Raw genomic sequence first — 19,550 nt, forward strand, 5'->3', positions numbered from 1 at the left:
CTACAGCTCACTTCATTGGATGCCTTCAGTGGAAAATACAGTGGGAAGATTTATATACCCATTGTTTCATGTTCTCTGTGTATATAAATCTCCCCACTGTATTTTCCACTGAATGCATCCGATGAAGTGAGCTGTAGCTCACGAAAGCTCATGCTCAAAGCAATTGGTTAGTCTCTAAGGTGCCACAAGTCCTCCTGTTCTTTTTGTACATCTGGGTATAGTGCTTAGATTATCCACAACTATAAAGTTAGTTTTTAAAAGTCATATGATAGAGTACATAATCAGCAATAACCCAAATTTAGGTGAATAGATTTAACAGTACAGTTTAGATATTCCGAACACTTGGATATATCACTCGTGAAAAGTTGTACAGAGATTTGGTTGTAGAAAGCAAAATATATCAGTGAGTGGCGACTGTCCCTCAGTAATTGAGAATTAGGTTAGTTGTCCATTTAGAAAATACAACATTACTTCACCCACCTTGTCTCTCTAATAGCCTGTGATGGACATGGCTACATGTACATTGCAAACAAATTAGAATAATCGCATCTGACTCATTCTACACAACACAGATGTACAGTATCTGATATGAGGATTAAGGCCATGGGGAATCAGGCTATAGAGTTATAATAACCTTTGCCACTGCATTTAGTCACTTGCAAGTTCAGACAGGTGACAAGAAAGCCTGGCAAAGCAATGAATTCTTCTATCTGCTCTGTTTAGCTATCCCACTTTTGAATGGAAAAGGCTGCTCCAATTTGTCTCCCGTAAGTCACTGGACCCACCTCTCAGCTATTTATTACCTCATTTGCTGGGATTTATCTCATATGATTTCTTAAAATAAATAAATAAATAAATCAGAGCCGTCCCCCATTTTCTGAAACCAGGGAGTCCTCATCCTCGGCTCATCTCTTAGCAATGTAGTTACACCTGAAATACTGGTTTACAAACCATGTGCAAGATGAGGGGAGGATAAGACCATTTTAAGAGTGACTAATACCCTCAGCAACATGGAACAGCCTTTCCTTTCAGCCTCTCCCCCTTCCACTCACATACCCCAGCCTAGGAACGTAATGGAACAACTCAGGATATCAATTATCCTCCATTAGAAATAAGATGAAAACTTCATGCTGAATCTGTTGCCACTGGATGCCTAGTAAGTGAAATTGCTTTGGAAACATGCTTCCGAAGAACAGGGCGGAAACATTCTACTGTGGTGTGGTGTAATCTGAGAGCCTGAAGGAAGAGAGTCTCCTGCTTCAAATGGTGGAGAGATCCTTTTCCTACTGATAATGAGCTGATTGCCATGGGGGTTCGGGGAATTGCCTGTTTTTCAGATGATCGCCTTTTAAGAACATGGGGGGAAAAGCTTGAAAAACTGGACTTCAGTAGGAAAACGGCCTTTAATTTAGCAGTTCTCAACATAACCGTTGTCTGGGGGTGAGCTAGTGGTTCCAGTGTTGCTCACTCTCATGACAGAATAATATTTAGACTGGGGTCATGTTATTTCACAAAAATCTATTTCATCAGAAAAAAAGTTTCTAGCCTTCGTGGTTATGGAAAAAAGGGTTAAGTGTGACCCAAGTATATCGTAAAGGCTCAAAAAGTAAATTAACAGAACTCCACATTTATTTATTTAAAATCTCCTTTCTGGAGGGCTTTAGTCATATTTTTGAATGTGTGACATTGGCAATACTGTTTTACAGCAGAGGCCTGAACATCTGGGGTCCCCTGGGCTCTATTCCTGGCTCTGCACTGGCCCAATAATGACGGTAGAATACCAGACAGCCTGGCAGCTTTCCCAGGGGGTTGCAGTGTTAATATGTGCTATATTTTCTGGGGAGTTTTCTTTTGCACCCCTCACTGATGCTTGCACTTCCCCCAAGAAGCAATTGTAGGTGAATTCCTGCAGGCAAAAGGCCAAGAGAGGGTTTTCCTCAAGAAGAAGCAAGTCACATGTCCCATCTTGCTGCCATGCGATGTTTATGGCCTCCCTGTTCGCCTTTGTATCCATGACAGGAGAAGACAAGTGGCAATTGATATGCACGGGCAACAAGTGCTGAGGGAGGGGGAAACTCACTGTTATCTGCTATTGATCCAGAGACAGGCTTAATGCCTGGCAATTTGCAGCTCAGGTACAGAGATTCCACTAGACTAGTGAGGATAACTATAGGGACATTCATTAGAGGCTTCCAGGCATCAGATCAAGTGGATTCTGTAAGGACAGAGTGCAAAGGCAGAGTGATACACTGTTCCAAAGGTCATTTTGTTTGTAGATCCCTTATCTGCAAAACACTTACTCCAAAACTTGAAATCAAGTGAAACTCAGATGGTTGGGTTTTGTTGGGGGGAAGAGAGGTTGTTACAAACATGAAAGGCACCCTGGGTGTGTGGAAATGTTGGACACTAGTTTTGAGCAAATGTGGGCAGTTTTGAGCCAAATAATGAAACAAGAGTAATGAGATAATATGTTTTGCATTTACGTAGTTCCTTTAATCTGATTTTGTCTGTCAGCCAGACTCATTCCCCAGCTATTCTTTATGCAAAAGTTCTATAGAACTGAAAAAAAGGAATTCTGTCCCTGCTGTAGAATTTCATCCAATTGTTTTCAAACCCATGCGAACACTACAAACAACATAAAGAAAGGATCCCATTCTATTTCAATGGATGCCTATACGTTTTGTTCCTATTCACTTTCAGAGGCCTTTCCCATAAACAATCTTGTGAAGCTGTCTTTTTAAGGTGGCCCTGCCACAGACAGAGTGTGCTCTTAAGGCAGGAGTATCTTTTTAGGTTCTGTGAATTTGATTCAGTTAAATTGATTTTCCCTCCTTTCCCCCACCCACAGTCCTGTGCTAAAAATTACCTTTGTCTCTTCAGCTGTACTGACTCAAGCTACATTCGTACAGCGTAACCGGTTCCAGGGAGGGTCAGTCCTGGGACAGGAGAGCTTGAAGAGACTTCTAAGTGATGCAGGCTACAATGGGAATGATCCAAAATCTGGCACTCTTTCCTCTCTGATCATTACAGAAGCAGTCCCTCCACCTGGTGTTAAGCGGGCATTGTGCTTCAAGAGGTGCCTGAGATTTAAAACCAAAGTCCTGACCACTTTAGGCCAGTAAAGATAGGATGCACTGACGCAAGTGTGTTTCCTCTGCATTGCAGCTTCTACGGTGCCCTTAGAGGGAACCAAAGCATGAAGGGTGCATCCAAGTGGCACTAACCCCTCGGAGAAGGTGACAGCGAGAACCTGGTGGAGTGCAGAAGCCCCTTTTGACACAGCAAGCTGTGTTAGTGCAGTGAATCTGGACCATAGTTCAAAACTGTGTTGAGTCGGGCTTGTCCGCTCTTCCATCAAAGCTTTGTGTGTGTGACTGCGAACTGGGTTTGCAATTCAATGAAATTATTTTGCAGAAAGTGTCTGTTTTCCCTTGAAATTTTTCATCTTTCTTATTGTTGGAAAAGGAGGAGCCTGAAACATGAAGAATGTTTGGGTTTCGACAAAAAGTCAAAATTTTCAGCGACATTTAACAGCCTGCCATTTTTGCAGGCATAATTTGACATAATTTAGGATTTGCCCATTTCTCCAATGAGCCCCACTTTTATTTTTCCCAATTACAAAAAGCATCCCACATTTGTTGTACACATTGGTGGTTGCTGTGTCAGGGGACATATTGCCAGGTACCAGGTGCTTTATCGTCACAGAAGCATTTTTAATAGAGATGGAAGCTTCTGTTGACCAACACAGGAACAACAAAAAAAAATACAAAACATCATCTCCGGCTGCACAGCATTCATGAATTAACACCATATTCAATCACAAGCAGAAATATACTTCACCATAAATAAATTTAAATTCATTGTACAAAAACCCCCAAGTAGCTCTTCGAACAAATATGGTACATTGGACAAGTGTTCTTGCAAACATTTTTTTTTAAAAGTTCAAGAACAAAGTTTTGCTCTGGTTCACAAACACATAAACCAACTGAATTGGAATAATATAGGAGAAAAAGGACAAGAGTGTTCACCGCTCCTAACAAGTGGTGTTGGAGAAAAGAATGCCATTGAAGTAGAGTTTGAGTTGGTTTGATTTCCCCTTTCTACTGGGCTGCTCAAAATCAAGTACATCATCATCAAGGAATGGGGCTGTGCACTGCATTTCATAGATTTTTAAGGCATGAAGGGATCATTATGATAATCTAGTTGGACCTCCTGCATAACTCAGGCCACAACATTTTATCCACTAATTGCTGTATCAAACCCAACAACTTCTGTGTGCATATAAGGAACACATACATCCAGTCTTGATTTAAAGACTCTGAGGGCATATCTACCCTGGAATGTAAGCCCAGGGTTAGTAGAACTTCAGTGAGCAGACCATGTGTTTATTAGGCCTTGAGAGTCTACATTCATCTGTAAACCGCCCCCGCCCCACCACCCCTCCCACCCCCAGGTCGGAATTGTTGAACCCTGAGGCGCCAGCATCTACACTGCATTATTTGGACCTGAGTCCAACAATCCATGTCCCAGACTTGCTAGTGCCCTCCCTCCCCAAAACGTGGCTGCTCTAGCCTTTTGTTAGAGATGCAGAGTGGAGAAACCTGACTGTCCAGAAGACATAGAAAGTTAGCCCATGGGATTGTAGGATACTTTTGGTGGTACCCAGAGCAAGGATCCAAGCCCTGGGTTAGCACAATTTGTGTGTAGACGGTAGGCTTGAATCTGAGTTCGAACCCTGGGCTTACTCTGCAGTGTAGACATATCCCAAGTGCTGGAGGATTTACCACATCCTTTGGCAATCTGTTCCAGTGGTTAGTTACCCTCACTGTTAATAATTTGCATCTTAAAGACTAAAGATTATTAGATTAAAAAAAACAAGCAAAACAGAAAAGGTTATCCAGTTCATTCAATGGCCCTATCTTGAAACCTTTACTAAATATGCAGTCAAAAAGGATTTGAGAACAGGAGCTAAGATCTACACAACTGACTTGCATCCTTTTGGTAGAAAAGGGTATTGAAATCAAGTTGCATGAATAAAGGTTGTATGACTGAGCCCTTGCTGCCATCCCACACTACTTGAGCAACAGCGTAAAACACCCGCATAAACCCTACAGCTGAAATATACTCTGTTTTAATCATACGGCTTTGGTTTCCTGCTCATAATTTTTTATTCTTCCCTCCCTCCCCCACCCCCTACCCCAACAGGTCCTGAAAAGGGTGGGGAGGTCATTTTGTTCAAGCAAATTCCCCAAGCATGGACAACAGACTCATATATTGGTCCATGCATTCCATTTCAGCTCATCCAACTGTGCTTTATAGGCCTCAAGAACTAATCCCCTAAAACAACAGCAAAAGAACATTACATTTCGCAAGCTGATGTTCATACGTGGTGAAATACACCACAACTCATTCACAGCCTAAGTGCTGGAAGACAGGCTTTAATCGCATACAGCCAATTGTGTCTAGCTGCTGGAGCTAGGCCGTGTGGTACACTTCACCCTTATATATTAACCTTGTAGTGTTTTGTGCCACAACCAGGCCCACCGACAGAAATTCCGGGCCCCTAGGGAGGCGAAGCCCAGGGTGGAAGTGATGAATTCGTGACTTCCGGGACCGCCTGCGGGAGCCAATTGCACTGGCCTGTGGGGCCCCCCAAAACGCGGGGCCTGCAGCAGTCGTGCGCACCTAGGAGGCCTGCAGGCTTGGACTGCGACCCCTCTTCCCCCACCTGCGGGGTGGGGGGAAGGCCTCGGGCTTCGGCCCCCTCTCCCCCACCTGGGTGGAGGGGCTTGGGCTCTGTGCCATTCCCGGGGTCATGCAGTGACTTTGTTGTCAGAAGGGGGTCGTGGTGCAATGAAGTTTGAGAACCCCTTTAGCTCAATAAAAAATACCATTTAGGATCTTTTCTGTCATCTCATTTCACACACAAAAAAATAACATACCTGATGTCCCCACTCTGCTAACCCAGATTTTTTACACGTATGTAGGTCCACTGACTTCAGTGTAGTAACATCAGTCTGATGTAACAGAGCAGGGAACCAGGTCTTTCATCCTTAGTAGAGGAGCAGTTATCATATATAAAGCAGAACCTTTCAATATTTGTGTCCTTGAACATGCTGTTCTTCCTCCAGATGGGATGGAAAAAAATCCCCCCTCTCAGACTCAAGTCTTTTCCTGCCTGATGATTTGAGATGATTTGAGTCAATGATCTGAGATGATTTCCCTCAGCCTTCATGTTAGTTTCAGATTAAAATGCACCAGAGATTTCTTTTTGTAGCTTAAACAGCTGCCTCAGGAAACTCAAGGTGGCCAATATGCCCAGCAGCGCTTGAGGGGGATATTCACTGGTTGCCAGGGAAACAGAGGTAGGTCTCTGGGAGAACAAAGGCATCTCCCATCAGAAATTCACCTCTAGCCAACAATATTGAGATGGCTTCTGGTCTCAGACAGAATGTTCCAGACGGGACACCTCTTCAACTGATCTACTTACTGTTCCCTCAGACAGAATAACTGCTCGCTGTCTCTGGCTTCCCAGCATTTGTGAGAGCAGTGCATTGTCCTAAATAAGCTGAACCAAGTGTCTGGGTTATGTTGAGATACAGTGCATCAACACTGCTGTATTACATAATGGCAAAGGTCTGATTTAACCTAAATAAAATCAAGAAATTAAAACTTTCTCAGTGGTGAGGTCAGGGTGGATTAGGAGAGGTGCATGTGGCCTGGCCAGTAATTCTTAGTTCCAGAGAGAAGGTTCTGGTCTCATCTCTATCTGTGTAAATCTCGAGTGACTTCACTGAAGTCCAAGGGGTTACTCCAGGTTTACCCCTGTGTAGATGAGATCCGGATCTGGCCCCTTAGCTTTTGCCACATCAAACAAGACCCTTCATCTCACTTCAAAGAAGCTGATGTGGGGAAGAAGGGAACACAATGAGTTTTGAAATGTTCCTTGATGTTTCAACTAGGTTCTTTTAATCTCACAGGATCCTGGACAATGTTAAAGAATCAGAAGGAAACAAAATCCTGTATTTGCTTTGTAGAACCCTCCGGGAACTGTATTAATTTCCTTTCTGATGCTTATTTCATTTCCTCTGCTCTAAAGGATCCTGCTGTTTCTGTGTGACAGGGTTTCCGTTCACCCCGACTGGCACTCTCCATGCCCTGTAGGCATATGTAGTGGAGGAACTCATTTGAAACAAAGAAAACTGTCACTCAAGAATGGACACAAATTGTAGCTTCCAGCTCATTGTCGAATGTGGATGTTTGATCCTTGGCTAAAAGCCAAAGTACATGTACATTCTGGAGGTAAGCTGGGCTGCCAGGATCACTGATTCCTCCTCCCACCCCAGGAATATAGCGAGTAGAATTTTCAGGTAAATGTAGCACACAGCATTCATTAGGAGATTTCACTGTTTACTCCCTGGTAGATATAGCTTCAGGGGGCACCTCTTCTGAATTAGTAGTGGGGATATGGCCTGTAGTGGGAAAACACCAGGAAGGTATCTTGTCTCCCAGCTCTCTGAAATGCAGAGGACAGCCATTCAGTCACTCACGGCTAGTCTGAAACCCATGCATCACAAAGCCCCCTTACCAAGCAGCGGAGAGAGAGTCTAGAAGGGAAGAAGACGTGGTGAAAAGAGCGGGGAAATCTCCAATCCTAGATGGACAGTGATGCTAGACTCAAACTCTGAATCAACTTGGTTTCCTTTCTCTGGTCAGGCTACTTCTTCCTCTGTGGGCTGCCCAGTGAGAAGCGCTGCTATTCTGCCTCACCAAACAAGGGGCGTCTTCAGACTCTCCTGCAGCAGTCATGCATCACAAGGGGAAGTCCCACATGCCTCACTGCACCCGCAGTGGGAGATGGCTTCTGGCGCTCTGAAACAATCAGCTTGTACCTGGAACTCGACACCTAGGGCTCTAATATGGCTTCAGAGTTTTGGGTTCGACGGGTCGTAACACAGAAAAACAAAACCAAAAAAACCAACCCACCGCATGGAAGAAAAGCGCATCCTGCCCCCTCCCACACCCAGTCTTAAAGCTACAGATAAAGCCAACCACAGGGATGCTACAGCACATACACTCAAACAGGGCCAGATAGGAAGATGTGTGTGTGTCAGGTGTACCCAATCTCTCTTGTTGCCAGAGCCACATGGTCAAGTTTCCCCTTCCCAGTTCTTGTTCTGATCCAATCTCTCTTCCTCCCTAATCCCAAAGGGGTTTAATATCCATGCTTAGCAAGTGGTAGCCAGGGACTGGTGGATGGGGGGCTGGAAGCAGCGCACGTGCTCAACCGTGGAGCTGTCTGTTTCCACCGACTTCATGTACTTGTTCAGGATGGCGAAAATCTCGTTGTTCAGAATCTGATACTTCCTGATGCGGTCAGCCATCTTCTTCAGGGGCTGGAGGGGGGAAAGAACAGGCAAAGAGAGATGAAGCAATCCCTCTTGCTCAGCTGGAAAGCATCAACAGTACCACTAGCCCACTACTAAGAAACCTCAGTGGGGCAGTTACATTTCCCCACAGTGGACAGCGAGTCACCTCCATTCTATAGGCCAATGAGTCATGCCAAAGCGTGACAGGACCAGTATGCTGTAGTCAGAAGAACCCAAGTCTAACCTCATTCCCCCTCCTCCCCAACTTACTTATTGCTAAAGCCAGTGCAATTACAGTATGGCTAATGGGCATTATTATTAATTATTATTTGTATGCAGCTCCCCATGGCCAAGCTGAAGGTCCGTGCTCTAAGAGCAAAAGGGTTCAGTTCCCATGCCCCATTGAAATCTTGGCTTCTCTGCTGCAAGTCCAGGTAGGAATCCCACAGCGGATGGCTCTCGCCCAATCTGGGCATTGTTTAAAGACACAGGGCAACACTAGACACGCTGGGTCCCCCACTGGGGATTCAGAGCCTTGGGATCCATCTGTGAATAACAGCGCGATCCAGTGCAAGAGCAGGGAGAGGGTAGTTTTGCGTTACTGACCCTTCAAAAGGGGGTGGGAGGTGGCTGTCCCCGGCCTTACCACATTCTTTATGATTTCATCCTTCCCATCCTGCCTCTGCACCTTCAGCAGATGATAACAGAAGTCAAAGAGGTCGAAGCGTCGCTGCTGCCCGAGGAGAACAATGACGGAGCAGCCGGCCCAATTCAAACCATCTCCAAAGCACTGCCTGGAGAGGGCCAGAGAGACGTGAGGGAAGCTGCTTAGAGAAGGGTTGTCCCACATGATATGAGTCACCTTCCTCACCGAATTCCTGCTGTCTTGACTCTTTCATGCAGCTACAGCATAGATGTGTGTGACAGCAAATGAACTAAAAAGCAGCCATGCAGAACCCCCGTGGAGCCAGCCTGTCTTCTCAGAGCTCACCCAGGCAGCATGGCCTAGCAGAAAGAACTTAGAAGACCTGGCTTCTATTCCCAGCTTTGACAATGAGCTGCTCGGTGACCTCCAGCAAGTCACTTCCTCTCTCTGTGCCTCAGTTTCTCTTCCCATCTTTTATCTTCCTATTTAGCTTGAAAACTCAATGGGCAAGGTCTGTTTTGCTGTGTTTGTACAGCACCATGAGGCCTTGATCTTAGCTGGGTTCCTTAGGGGCCCCAGTAATAGAAATAAAGAACAACAGGATGCAAGTTGTGAGAAAAAGTTAAAACAAACCTTCCTCCCCTAAAAAACTAAACAGACCAGAAGGCTGCAGCTAGGCCAGGGGTTCTCAAACTTCATTGCACCGTGACCCCCTTCTGATAACAAAAATTACGACACGACTCCAGGATGGGGGACCAAAGCCTGAGTCTGCCTGATTCCAACTGCCCCAGGTGGGGAGCCAAAGCCTGAGCCCCGTGCCCTGGGTGAGGAAGGGGTCAAAGCCAAAGCCTCAGGGCTTCAGTCCCAGCCAAGGGGGCCTGTAACCTGAGACCTGCCACCCAGGGCTGAATCCCTCAGGCTTCAGCTTCGGCCCTGGGTGGTATGGCTCAGGCTTCAGCTCCGAGTCCCAGCAAGTCTAATCCAGCCCTGGCGACCCCACTGAAATGGGGTTCCGACCCACTTTGAGGTCCCGACCCACAGTTTGAGAACCGCTGAGCTAGGCTAAAGCAGTACAATATCACTTCATTGACAAGGGGTTGTTTCATCACCAGCCTTATTGTGGCTGTGCAGAAATGAAGGAAAAATATCAATGCACTTGGTGTAAGTGGAAGAGTTGTTGTGAAATCTTCCTTTACACTAGGGATAACCCTGGTATCTAAACCAGTGCTCCCTCTCTCTCTCTGTTGCCTCAGGCTGTGGGAGATGTAGCTGACAGTGGCCTCATTTGCCTGCATTTTCAGCTCAGTGCCTGTCCTCACCTCATGCTCTATCCCGGCTTTTACATTTTCTGCGAATGTTACTACTTGTGAATGGTGCCAAATCAGCACCCTGGAGACTGGGGTCCTCTGCTCAGCCACAGAACAGGCCTGGCCCAATCTCCCCAGTTCCACTGCAGTCCTGAGGGATAGGCAATGCGGCCTAGTGGCCAGAGCACTGCACTGGGACTCAGGAGACCTGGATTCTATTCCTGTCTCTAGCCTGTGGAGGGACTTTGGGCAAATCGGCACCTCTGTGCCCTCATCTATACCGGGGATAATGATCCTAACCTGCTGTGAGATCTACTGACAGTTGCTATACAAGAATGCGGTGTTATTATTCCAATTCTGTCTCTCAGCCCATTGTATTCCTGGCCTCTCTTTGTGGGGGATGGCTTTTGTGACGGGGATACCCCTGGCAGCGCCAAAACTATTTCATACGGGCTGCCATTAGACAGTCGTGCCCAGCTGCAGCGGGCTTTGAACTGGGAGTGGAGGTAAAAGGCTCTGTATTACATTACTGATCTCTGAGCCGTCCAATCCCCACGCCCCTGTGTTATAAATGATGCTCTAATCACCACCTTGGTTGTTACCTAGGGTTCCATATTATCACAACATGCTTCTCTGACTAAGAGCCTGGGTATCCCTCAGAATCCCGGGCATGCCCAGCTGGCACACGTTCACCGACCAACAGCGTGCATACTCACTCTGCAGTGAACTCGTTCGTCCCCACGGGGATGCAGTACACAAACTGCATGGCACTCCAGAGCCGGTGGAACTCGACACACTCATCCACGTGCATGACCCCGTTGGTAGGGGGAGGCCCACGCCAGATTGGGTCCTGCAGGTAGCTGCGAATGCGAGTCAGGATCACCTCGAACATGGAGAGCCCGCAGCACAGCCGCTCCTTGGTCAGCAAGTCACCCTCCCGAGCAATGGCTATTTGCTGAGAAGGAAGATAACCACAGAAACAAAAGCGGATGTGTAATGACCTCCCTTTTGGAATTCTGCACTGATCGCCATCCCGTCTCTCTCAGTTCTTTCACATTTGATATCATATTCCATGCAAGACCCAACCTTACCTCTGACAGATGTTCCCAAGGTACGCCCCTCCTGAGAACAGCCATCCCACTTAGGATAGGGCAGAAGAATATAAAGGACACAGTCCTCAAATATTTTTCATAACTCTAAACATTTTTATCCTTTGGAAATAACTGAATACCTTGGAAGTTAGAAGCTGAAGTCTGTTTTCTTCCAGAAGCATTTAGCCTCAATCCTGCCTGCACACTGCTATGTTACTGTGGGACTACTCATGACTGCTGGACTGCATATACTGGATTGTTTCTGTCATACCACTCATGGATAGTAGACCATGAAGCCTGCTCTGTTACGGTCGGGTGATTGGTAACACCTGAGCTGAGCACACTAGTTTGTGATTCTAGTCCCTGAACACACTTGTTTGCTATGATAGGATTGTTCAGAGCAACTGATCCAATATGTGTGTGCAAATACCTAATAGGCACACACCCAGTTAGACATATGCAAACACTGGTATGCAACTGTGCATGTTTAGCTTTGAAAAACTGGTTTATGCAGACTTTGAAAACAGGATGCAAGAACAGAGAGGATGTCGGGTACATTTTGATTCTCCCAGCCTTGCCATGATCTCTTTAAAAAGCAGGAATGATGTAACATTCTTGGCTTGTTTTCTAGGTAGGATTAAAAAAAAAAGCTCTGAAAAATATTTGAAGCCACCAAAAACTTAGTACTTTTTCCCCCCAGTATATTTTAGAAGAAGCTTGCGGTAACCAACTTCATGAACTTTTGGGGGTGAAATGTATAGCCGCATCGAGAACTGAATAATACCTACTCTCAGATACACCCGTGCAAATCTGGAATAGTTCCATTAACATCCGTGGAGTTACCCAGATGTACACTGTGTAGCAGAGCAGACTCTGGCCTCATTTCATCTCCCAGTGACTGTCACTAACCCTAGGGGAAAAAATGGTGATTTAGGGCATAAAAGCAACTGTGTCCTTTGCCCTAGCAGAGCAGCTCTGATTATTGTCTGTAGCAGCAGAGAGTTGTGCTAGTTTGAAAAGTATCATTAGTTAACTTTCCTTCGTCTCTTGTAATTGTTCTGTTTCGTGCCATTTCCACCTGCTTTGTTGACTCCCACTGCTTCCTCCCAGGGCCCATGCAGTTCGTTAGGAAAATGGTGCATTGGGTTACAATTACCTTTGCCAAGCGTAACAAGGTAAATGGAAGCATAGCTTTGTTACCATGCGTGCCTGGCCAGGGAGTCAAAATGTGTTGGGTTTGCTGTGGTCACAGAAGATCACCCCTGTCTGAGTGTTTGTCGAGGTGTTTTATTCCCATGGACAGAGCACTTTACTCCCGGTGTTACATGGCACATGCATGCACAGCAGATGTCGCACTTTCTAGCCCTACTGCCCGTGCTAGGGGGTTTCCTGTGGCTTTATGCAGGCTTTAAGCAGCTGCTATATTTCTGACTCTCCCAGTAGCTTCTATAACAAATACATTTTTATCTGATCTAGATCATACTGGGGTTCCAGGGATGCAGGTCGCAGATGGAAGGGGCAGATGTGTGGCCCAGGTAGACAGTGAGAATGTGAGTGCTCAAATTACTTAAAAGACAGTGCATCCAAGTTAATGTCGACTTGTGGAGATCTGGTTTTGGAAACATCTGGAGCTCATTCCGCTCAGCTGATTGCCCTAATAAGTAACATTTTAGCCACCTACAGAGACAAATCTAGTGGCAGCGGATCCAGCCATCCACTCTGTCCTTTTTGTTGCCCTAAACCACAGGTCCCCACTAATCAAAATCCAGGAACTCCTGAAACTCATCTCCACCAGACGTTTAAAAAGCCCTGGCCGTGCTCTGACACCCCATTTCATTAGAAGTGGTTTATGCAGGCAGTAGCCTAAAGCCTTTTTGTTTGGTAAATATTGAAACTGGAAGTTCTACAATTACTGTCTGCTGCAGTTACAAGGACAGCCTGGTAGCATAAACGCACAAGGCCGTTAATATTTAACGAAGAGCAAATATACAGAGAAAGTCAAGGGAGAGTACAGATTCTGCAAGGCAGCAGCACCAGCTCTAAATCTGTTAAACTTCGGCATGTGGGTTTCACATAACTGCTTCACTTCCCCGGTGCTCAGACCTCAAGCTGGCAGAGGTGGCAGATATGCCCTAGTAGATAGGTGGGTAGACTGATTCCTGCTGACCTGCAGAGCAGTGTTAAACTCACAACTGCAGCACGCTTGTAGCACAGCAGCTTGCCTACAATTTCAAGGCAAACATATTTAATGGGCCCACACCAATGTGCCCACTAAATCTGCATGCACATGGGCTGGTGGGCACAGAAACCGACATGACTTTAGAGTCTGCTCAGCAAGCCGAGGGACTGTATTATTGATTAACAGTATTTTTGTTTGTGGGATCCATACGCCGTGCACACCAGTTTCAGTGTGGTCAGATTGTCTGGAATGAACTAGTCCAATAATCTTAATATATGATTTTTGAAGAAACTGTAAAGGGACCAATTCTGCCCTCAGATGCACACACGGGGCTACCAGGGACGAAGCAGGATCCACAAGCATGCAATCAAGGGCAGACTTTGGTCCTATGGCTGATCATCAGAAGGCCTTGTTATAAAGCTACTACTGCCATCTGGCTACTACTGCCGTCTGGCTGCCCACCAGGCTGACAGCAGCTGGAGGGCAATACTCACATATCAAAGCCAGACCTAGAGTATGAAGTCCCATCATCCTGTCCCAGTTGTCAGAAACACGCCTGTGCTGTGTACGAGATACTGAACTCTCGTGAATAGCTTTACGGTGGGAGGGTGAGGGCAGCATACAACTCATGAGCTGCGGCAACTAAGGGTGGGCTTTGCAGGTGGGTGGGCTTTGCAGGAGTGCCAAATCTCTCACTGACTGTGGGGGGCGCGGGAGGGGACAGTTAGGCTCACTCTGCTAAATGTACGTTTTCTCATTCTTGTTGGGGAGTTTACTCAATGAGCCATTCTGGCACCTTTGATTCTGCACTGAAGTCACATGCAAATGATGATTTATGTCCTGCTCGCTGCCTGTTTGCTTGTCATTGTATAAACACAACCTACACTTAGCCCCCTTTTAATGCACAAACCCTCTACAGCTTGGGCCAAAGCCATAGAAAGACTCTCACTGACTTCAGTCGGCAGTGGATGAGGCCCTTAACCACAGCATTTATTATGTAAACTGCACAGGACCAAATTTTCATTAATGGCATCCAAACCCAAACAGCTGAAATGTGCTCGTAAGTTTCCAGACACCTGTTTTTAGGTGCCTATATCTTCTGTGCACAAAACATTGATGTTTGTGTCCAAAACTGCATTTCCAGGAGCAGACTAGTAGCAGTGGGGCACTATCAACAAATACAGTTGTGTTTATTTACATCTGAGTTTCTGAGTTCTCATAACTTTGGTTCCCAAAAGTATGTACGTGAAGAACTTGGGAGCACACTAGAGTGAGTCAATTTTTAGTGGGAAAAATGAAATACCTTTTGTTTGATCATTATAAATACGGTGAGGAGAAGCAGCAAGTGGACTGTATACAGTAGAATTTAAGGATGATTTTGCAAGGAAGGATAGACACACACACATAAAAGCACAGTGGTGATTTATATCTCAACAATGCCCCTTTACAAAGGGAACTATATGGGAGATGAGAAGTGCCAACAAATCAGAACAGAACCTCTGCTACACTTTCTGTTTTTTTGCTTCACACTATTCCCAGAGATGCAAAGTTCCACATGACCTTGAATTATAAATATGATCCACTGGAAAATAGGAAAGTTAATTGCCTGGATCCTGTCACAGATCTGTCACTTTTTATTGCTGGATGTTCATTCCAGCTACAGAAAATTACTGTGTGAGGAAGTTAATCTAATTCAGTGTCTCAAATACATCTTCTTCTATTAACTAAAAGAGAGCAGCATTTTGGTAGTGACACTGGGTGAAATCCTGGCCCCACCGGAAATCACTGGGGGTTCAGCCATTGACTTCAGTGGAGCCAGGATTTCAACCATTATGTTTGTTTATTTTGGTGAGAGATTTAAAAATGGGATCATAACTTCAGCATAAAAGATAGATCTTTCCATTAAGGCCCTGATTCAAGGAAGCATCCCTATGCAGGAAAGCATTTAAATGCATGCTTAACTTCAAGCACACGCTTAAGCCCCACGCACATGTTTAAAGTTAAACAAGCGCTGACATGATTTCCTGAATATGGATGGACTTAAGTGTGTGTGTAAATACTTTCCTGAACTGGGGCCTTAAAGACTTGACGGTAATCTCCCAGGTCAGTAATAACCCCCACATGTCCCCCCACAGAATTCCCTCCTGGGAAAATACCTATGGCAGTAGATGGCAATTTTCAAAGTTGTTAATATTCAGAGCTGGCTTCTGAGCATTCACCCCACCACCCCATTGCAGAATGGTTAGCACCCTGCCTTCCTGAAAGGAAGCACTAACACACCGTCTTTACACCAGCTCCTAAATCTCCTTGACAGGCCACATCAGCTGCTAGAGGCAAGGGGTTAAATTTGTCTGATCAGCAGAAAAATGGCAGTCCGGAATAAAAATAACTCAGATGTAAGCGACACTTTCCCCGAGAATAAGTGTGGGTAATTCAATAAAGCACCTGCCCAGAGATAACTCTCTTCTCAGGGCAAGGGAGGAGCTGTGCAGCATTTTGGAATAAAAATTGGAGCACTTTCCTAAGGCCGAATGGGCAATCAGGGGACTGCTGGGAATTTTCAGTAGCCATTTCCCGGGAGTTGAGAAGGAATCCTTACCTGAGGAGTTCCCAGCCTCTCTATTAAGGGAACCAGGTGAAGTGGGGCATATTTGGCTTCGAGACGCTTCATGCGTACCTCCAAGCGTTCTCCTTCTGTCAAGCGAGCAGCAAACAGTGACATAAGACTAGGCAGTGACAAGCCGGCATTTCTGCAGAGTCGCCCGGAGCTGCCTCCCCACCATCGTCTGCTCTGACTCTGGCTCAGGGGGTCAGAACACCAGCGGGAAAGGGAATCGGGTGACGTGCTGCGGAAGGGGGTGTAATTACAGTCTCCGCACTAGCAGCTTCATTGTGAGTTTGTAAAAGGGTCCTGTTTTGACAGCACAAATCTGACTATTATCAATCAGCTGTGGTGCATTTCATGCTGTCATTCTCCAGGCCCGCTTGCACATTGCTAAATAGCTTCTAAAGCAGAAAGAAATGAAATGGCTAACGAGTGCTTCAACCTGGGTAACTAGACTATAAACATCCTGGCTGGCACTTGTCCTCCACCTGACTTTCGACTCATCATTGTCTATGAAAGGGCAGAACGCAGCGTAAGAAACAAATCTGCAACATTAAGGGGGGGATTCTAGGTATGGGAATAAGCACTGATCTCTGCTTCCCTCTTGACTTCTTACCTTTGATGTAGACCCTGGGCAAAATATTTTGGAAGGGAGCAGCATGCAGCAAATCACAAACTTCTTCCTGGGACTGAGGCAGGAGGAAGAAAAATAAAATAAGTTAAAAAATTCCTTAAGGGACTGAGTATATGGCTCAGGGGGCTGGCGAGAGCACATGGACCCATTCATCTCTAGGTCGAGCATTCAAATCCAGCCCAGTAGTAAAGTAAGAGGTCTGAACCCCTGTGAAGTGAAACTGGAAAAAAGTACCTGCCCAAAGCCCTTTAAACCTAAACCAGAAAGGTTTGTATAGCTCCATTAAATAACTTCCTGTCTGTACAAGCCCAGAAGGCTATATAAAGCGCTCACTGACTCCGAGTCTAGAAGCACATGAAGGAAATGATTTCCGTTTTACTCTAACTTGATGACTTCCTATCATTTATTTTCTAAGGATCTCAAGACAGTCTCTTGATAGGAAGAACTTGTTGGCTTAACTGCTGCAAGGTGTGTGTGTACATACATATATGAATCCTAGAGGCTGTTACTGAACCTTACATAGTATGTTCATTTGAATTTAGTTCATTTGGATAGACATTTACAGCCAATACTATCAGACCAAAGGTGTGGTGCACCCCAGGCAGACTAGAGAAGTCATACAAAAAGGGCTAGAAAAGAATAACAAAATGAGATGCCACTTGGAAAAACACATGCCAGTACACTTGGGGGAAATTAATCCAAAACACAGACATACAAGAGGGAGAAACCTGGAAATAGTAATACTGAAAGAGTGATGGCCGACAACAAATTGTATATGAGTTTGCAATGGGAGATGGCAGCAAGGAAAATGGAGAGGTTACTTACCCAGTAGCTGGAGTTCTCGGAGATGTTTTGTCCCTGTGGGAGTTCCACTTGCACCTCTGCGTCTTTCAGCGGAGATTTTTCTTCAGCAGTGTCCATGGGTCTGCACCTATGGCCTACACATCCTCAGGCTCTGGACCGAGGTTATACAGGGAGGGATGGATTCGCCAACATACCACTTCCTTCTCAACAAGTTCAAAGGCAAGAACTCCGAGGCAAAGGGGACAGGAAGGTGGGTAGTGGAGCACCCGTAGGGATAAAACCTCTGAAAGAACTCCAGTTACAGTACAAAGTAAGTAACCTCTCCTTCTTTGAGTTATTGTCCTTATGGGCACTCCACATTTGGTATCTCCCAAGGAGTACACCTATTATGGGGGAGGGAGCTGAGAAGACAAGTTCAGAACACTTCGGAGAGCGGCCTTACCAAAGGCTGTGTCTGATCAGGAGACAAGGCCATGAAGTATGTGGTTTTGAAGGATACGTGGAGAAGGGAACAACGCCCCAAGAGTTCAAAGGTGGGCGGGGGCTTCTCAAGGCACGGAGAATTAATTAACCTCCTAAGGTGGAGTGAGCTGCCTGATGTGAGGGAAGACGTTGGTCGATTCCTTCAGGAATCTTGTGGTGGTAGGAGGAGCACAAACTGAAACCCCTTCGGCTGGCTGGCGACAGGCTCCAATGGCAGCTCGGTGGACTTTAATAGAGCTGAATGAGAAGCCTTGGGTTTTTATATGTAACAGGTAGTCAAGCCCGATAGGGAGATCAGTCTCGGATGGGCTGTGCACACTAAAGCTGGAAACACTTCCACTTTTACAAGACGGCTTTTGTCATGGTGGGCTTCTGACTGTTCCACAGTTCCGCCAGCAGCTCAAGAGGACAATTCTGCTCCAGGCTCTAGAGCTGTTGAGGAGCCGTGCATGGAGGTGTAACAAGGCGAGATTGGAATGGGTCACAAAGCCTGACTTCGGGGCCAGGAGGTCTGTCACCAGGGGGAGAAGAAGAGGTGACGTCAGAGCCAGAGGAACCATGTTGGGGCTATAAGAATAACGACTGATTTCTCTTCTTTCAGCTTGTTCAAGACTCTGAGGAGCAAAGGTGTTGGAGGACAGGGATATAACAGCACTCGAAGCCAATGAGTGAGGAAGGCATCTCCCAGGAAATTGCAACTAAGTCCTCTCCTTGAGCAGAAGCCCATAGTAGCAGGAGTGATTGCACGTCCTGCCTCAAGCACTGCTTGTGAAAAGGATCCCTGAAAAAGGACAAGAAAGGGGAGGAGGATTTGAAAGGGACATTGTAGCCTGATGAAATTACTTCCAGCATCCATCTATCCAATGTGATGAGCTTCCAGGAAGGTGTGAAATGGGAGAGACACTCCCTATAGGGTGGGTAGGGAACAGGATGGTGCAGCATAGGATCCATAGAGTGGGGGAGGTTCGTGGCCCTTGACCAAAGGGTCAAAGCGGCCTAGGTCATCTGCTGGACGGTAGCAGCAGATGGCCCCTTCTTGTGATACCTGGGCCTCTTTTTATGTGGGTCAGTTGGTTTCTGGAAGACGAAAAACTAAACCAGGTGAGACTGTTGGGCCATAAGCAATGTATTTTCTTTTGGTCGCAGTGATGGAAGTATCCTGGGATCACAGGTCACCCAGGAGTCCTTGAGAGTGTGTAGGGACTTGACAGTTGCATCACTGAAGAGCTGGGACCCTTCAAAGGGGAGGTCTTCTACAGTATTCTGCACTTCTCAGGGGGAGACTGGAGCACTGCAGCCAGGAAGCTCACAGCATGACTAGGGCAGTAGCCAGAGAGCAAGCTGCTTTGTCAGCTGCACCGAGAGATGCTTGTGGAACTCACACACCTCCTTGGTGTGGTGTTCTGTCCCATCTAGTGGCACCAAGACCACT

General features: G+C 46.1%; 1 protein-coding gene across 1 annotated transcript in view; it reads right to left on the minus strand.

Annotated features, from left to right (window-relative positions):
- Window positions 1-4,461: 4,461 nt before the first annotated feature.
- Window positions 4,462-19,550, minus strand: part of CYFIP2 (cytoplasmic FMR1 interacting protein 2) — a 75,038-nt gene continuing 59,949 nt past the window's right edge. Inside the window, exons 27-31 of the mRNA XM_077824591.1 lie at window positions 16,814-16,886; window positions 16,192-16,286; window positions 11,039-11,277; window positions 9,016-9,163; window positions 4,462-8,396 (exon numbers count right to left, since the gene is read on the minus strand). Of these exons, the coding sequence (XP_077680717.1) occupies window positions 8,229-8,396; window positions 9,016-9,163; window positions 11,039-11,277; window positions 16,192-16,286; window positions 16,814-16,886 (723 nt within the window). The 3' untranslated portion in view covers window positions 4,462-8,228. The remainder of the gene's footprint in view (window positions 8,397-9,015; window positions 9,164-11,038; window positions 11,278-16,191; window positions 16,287-16,813; window positions 16,887-19,550) is intronic.

Source organism: Eretmochelys imbricata, chromosome 8 (genome assembly GCF_965152235.1).
Source record: "Eretmochelys imbricata isolate rEreImb1 chromosome 8, rEreImb1.hap1, whole genome shotgun sequence".
Lineage (NCBI taxonomy): Eukaryota > Metazoa > Chordata > Testudines > Cheloniidae > Eretmochelys > Eretmochelys imbricata.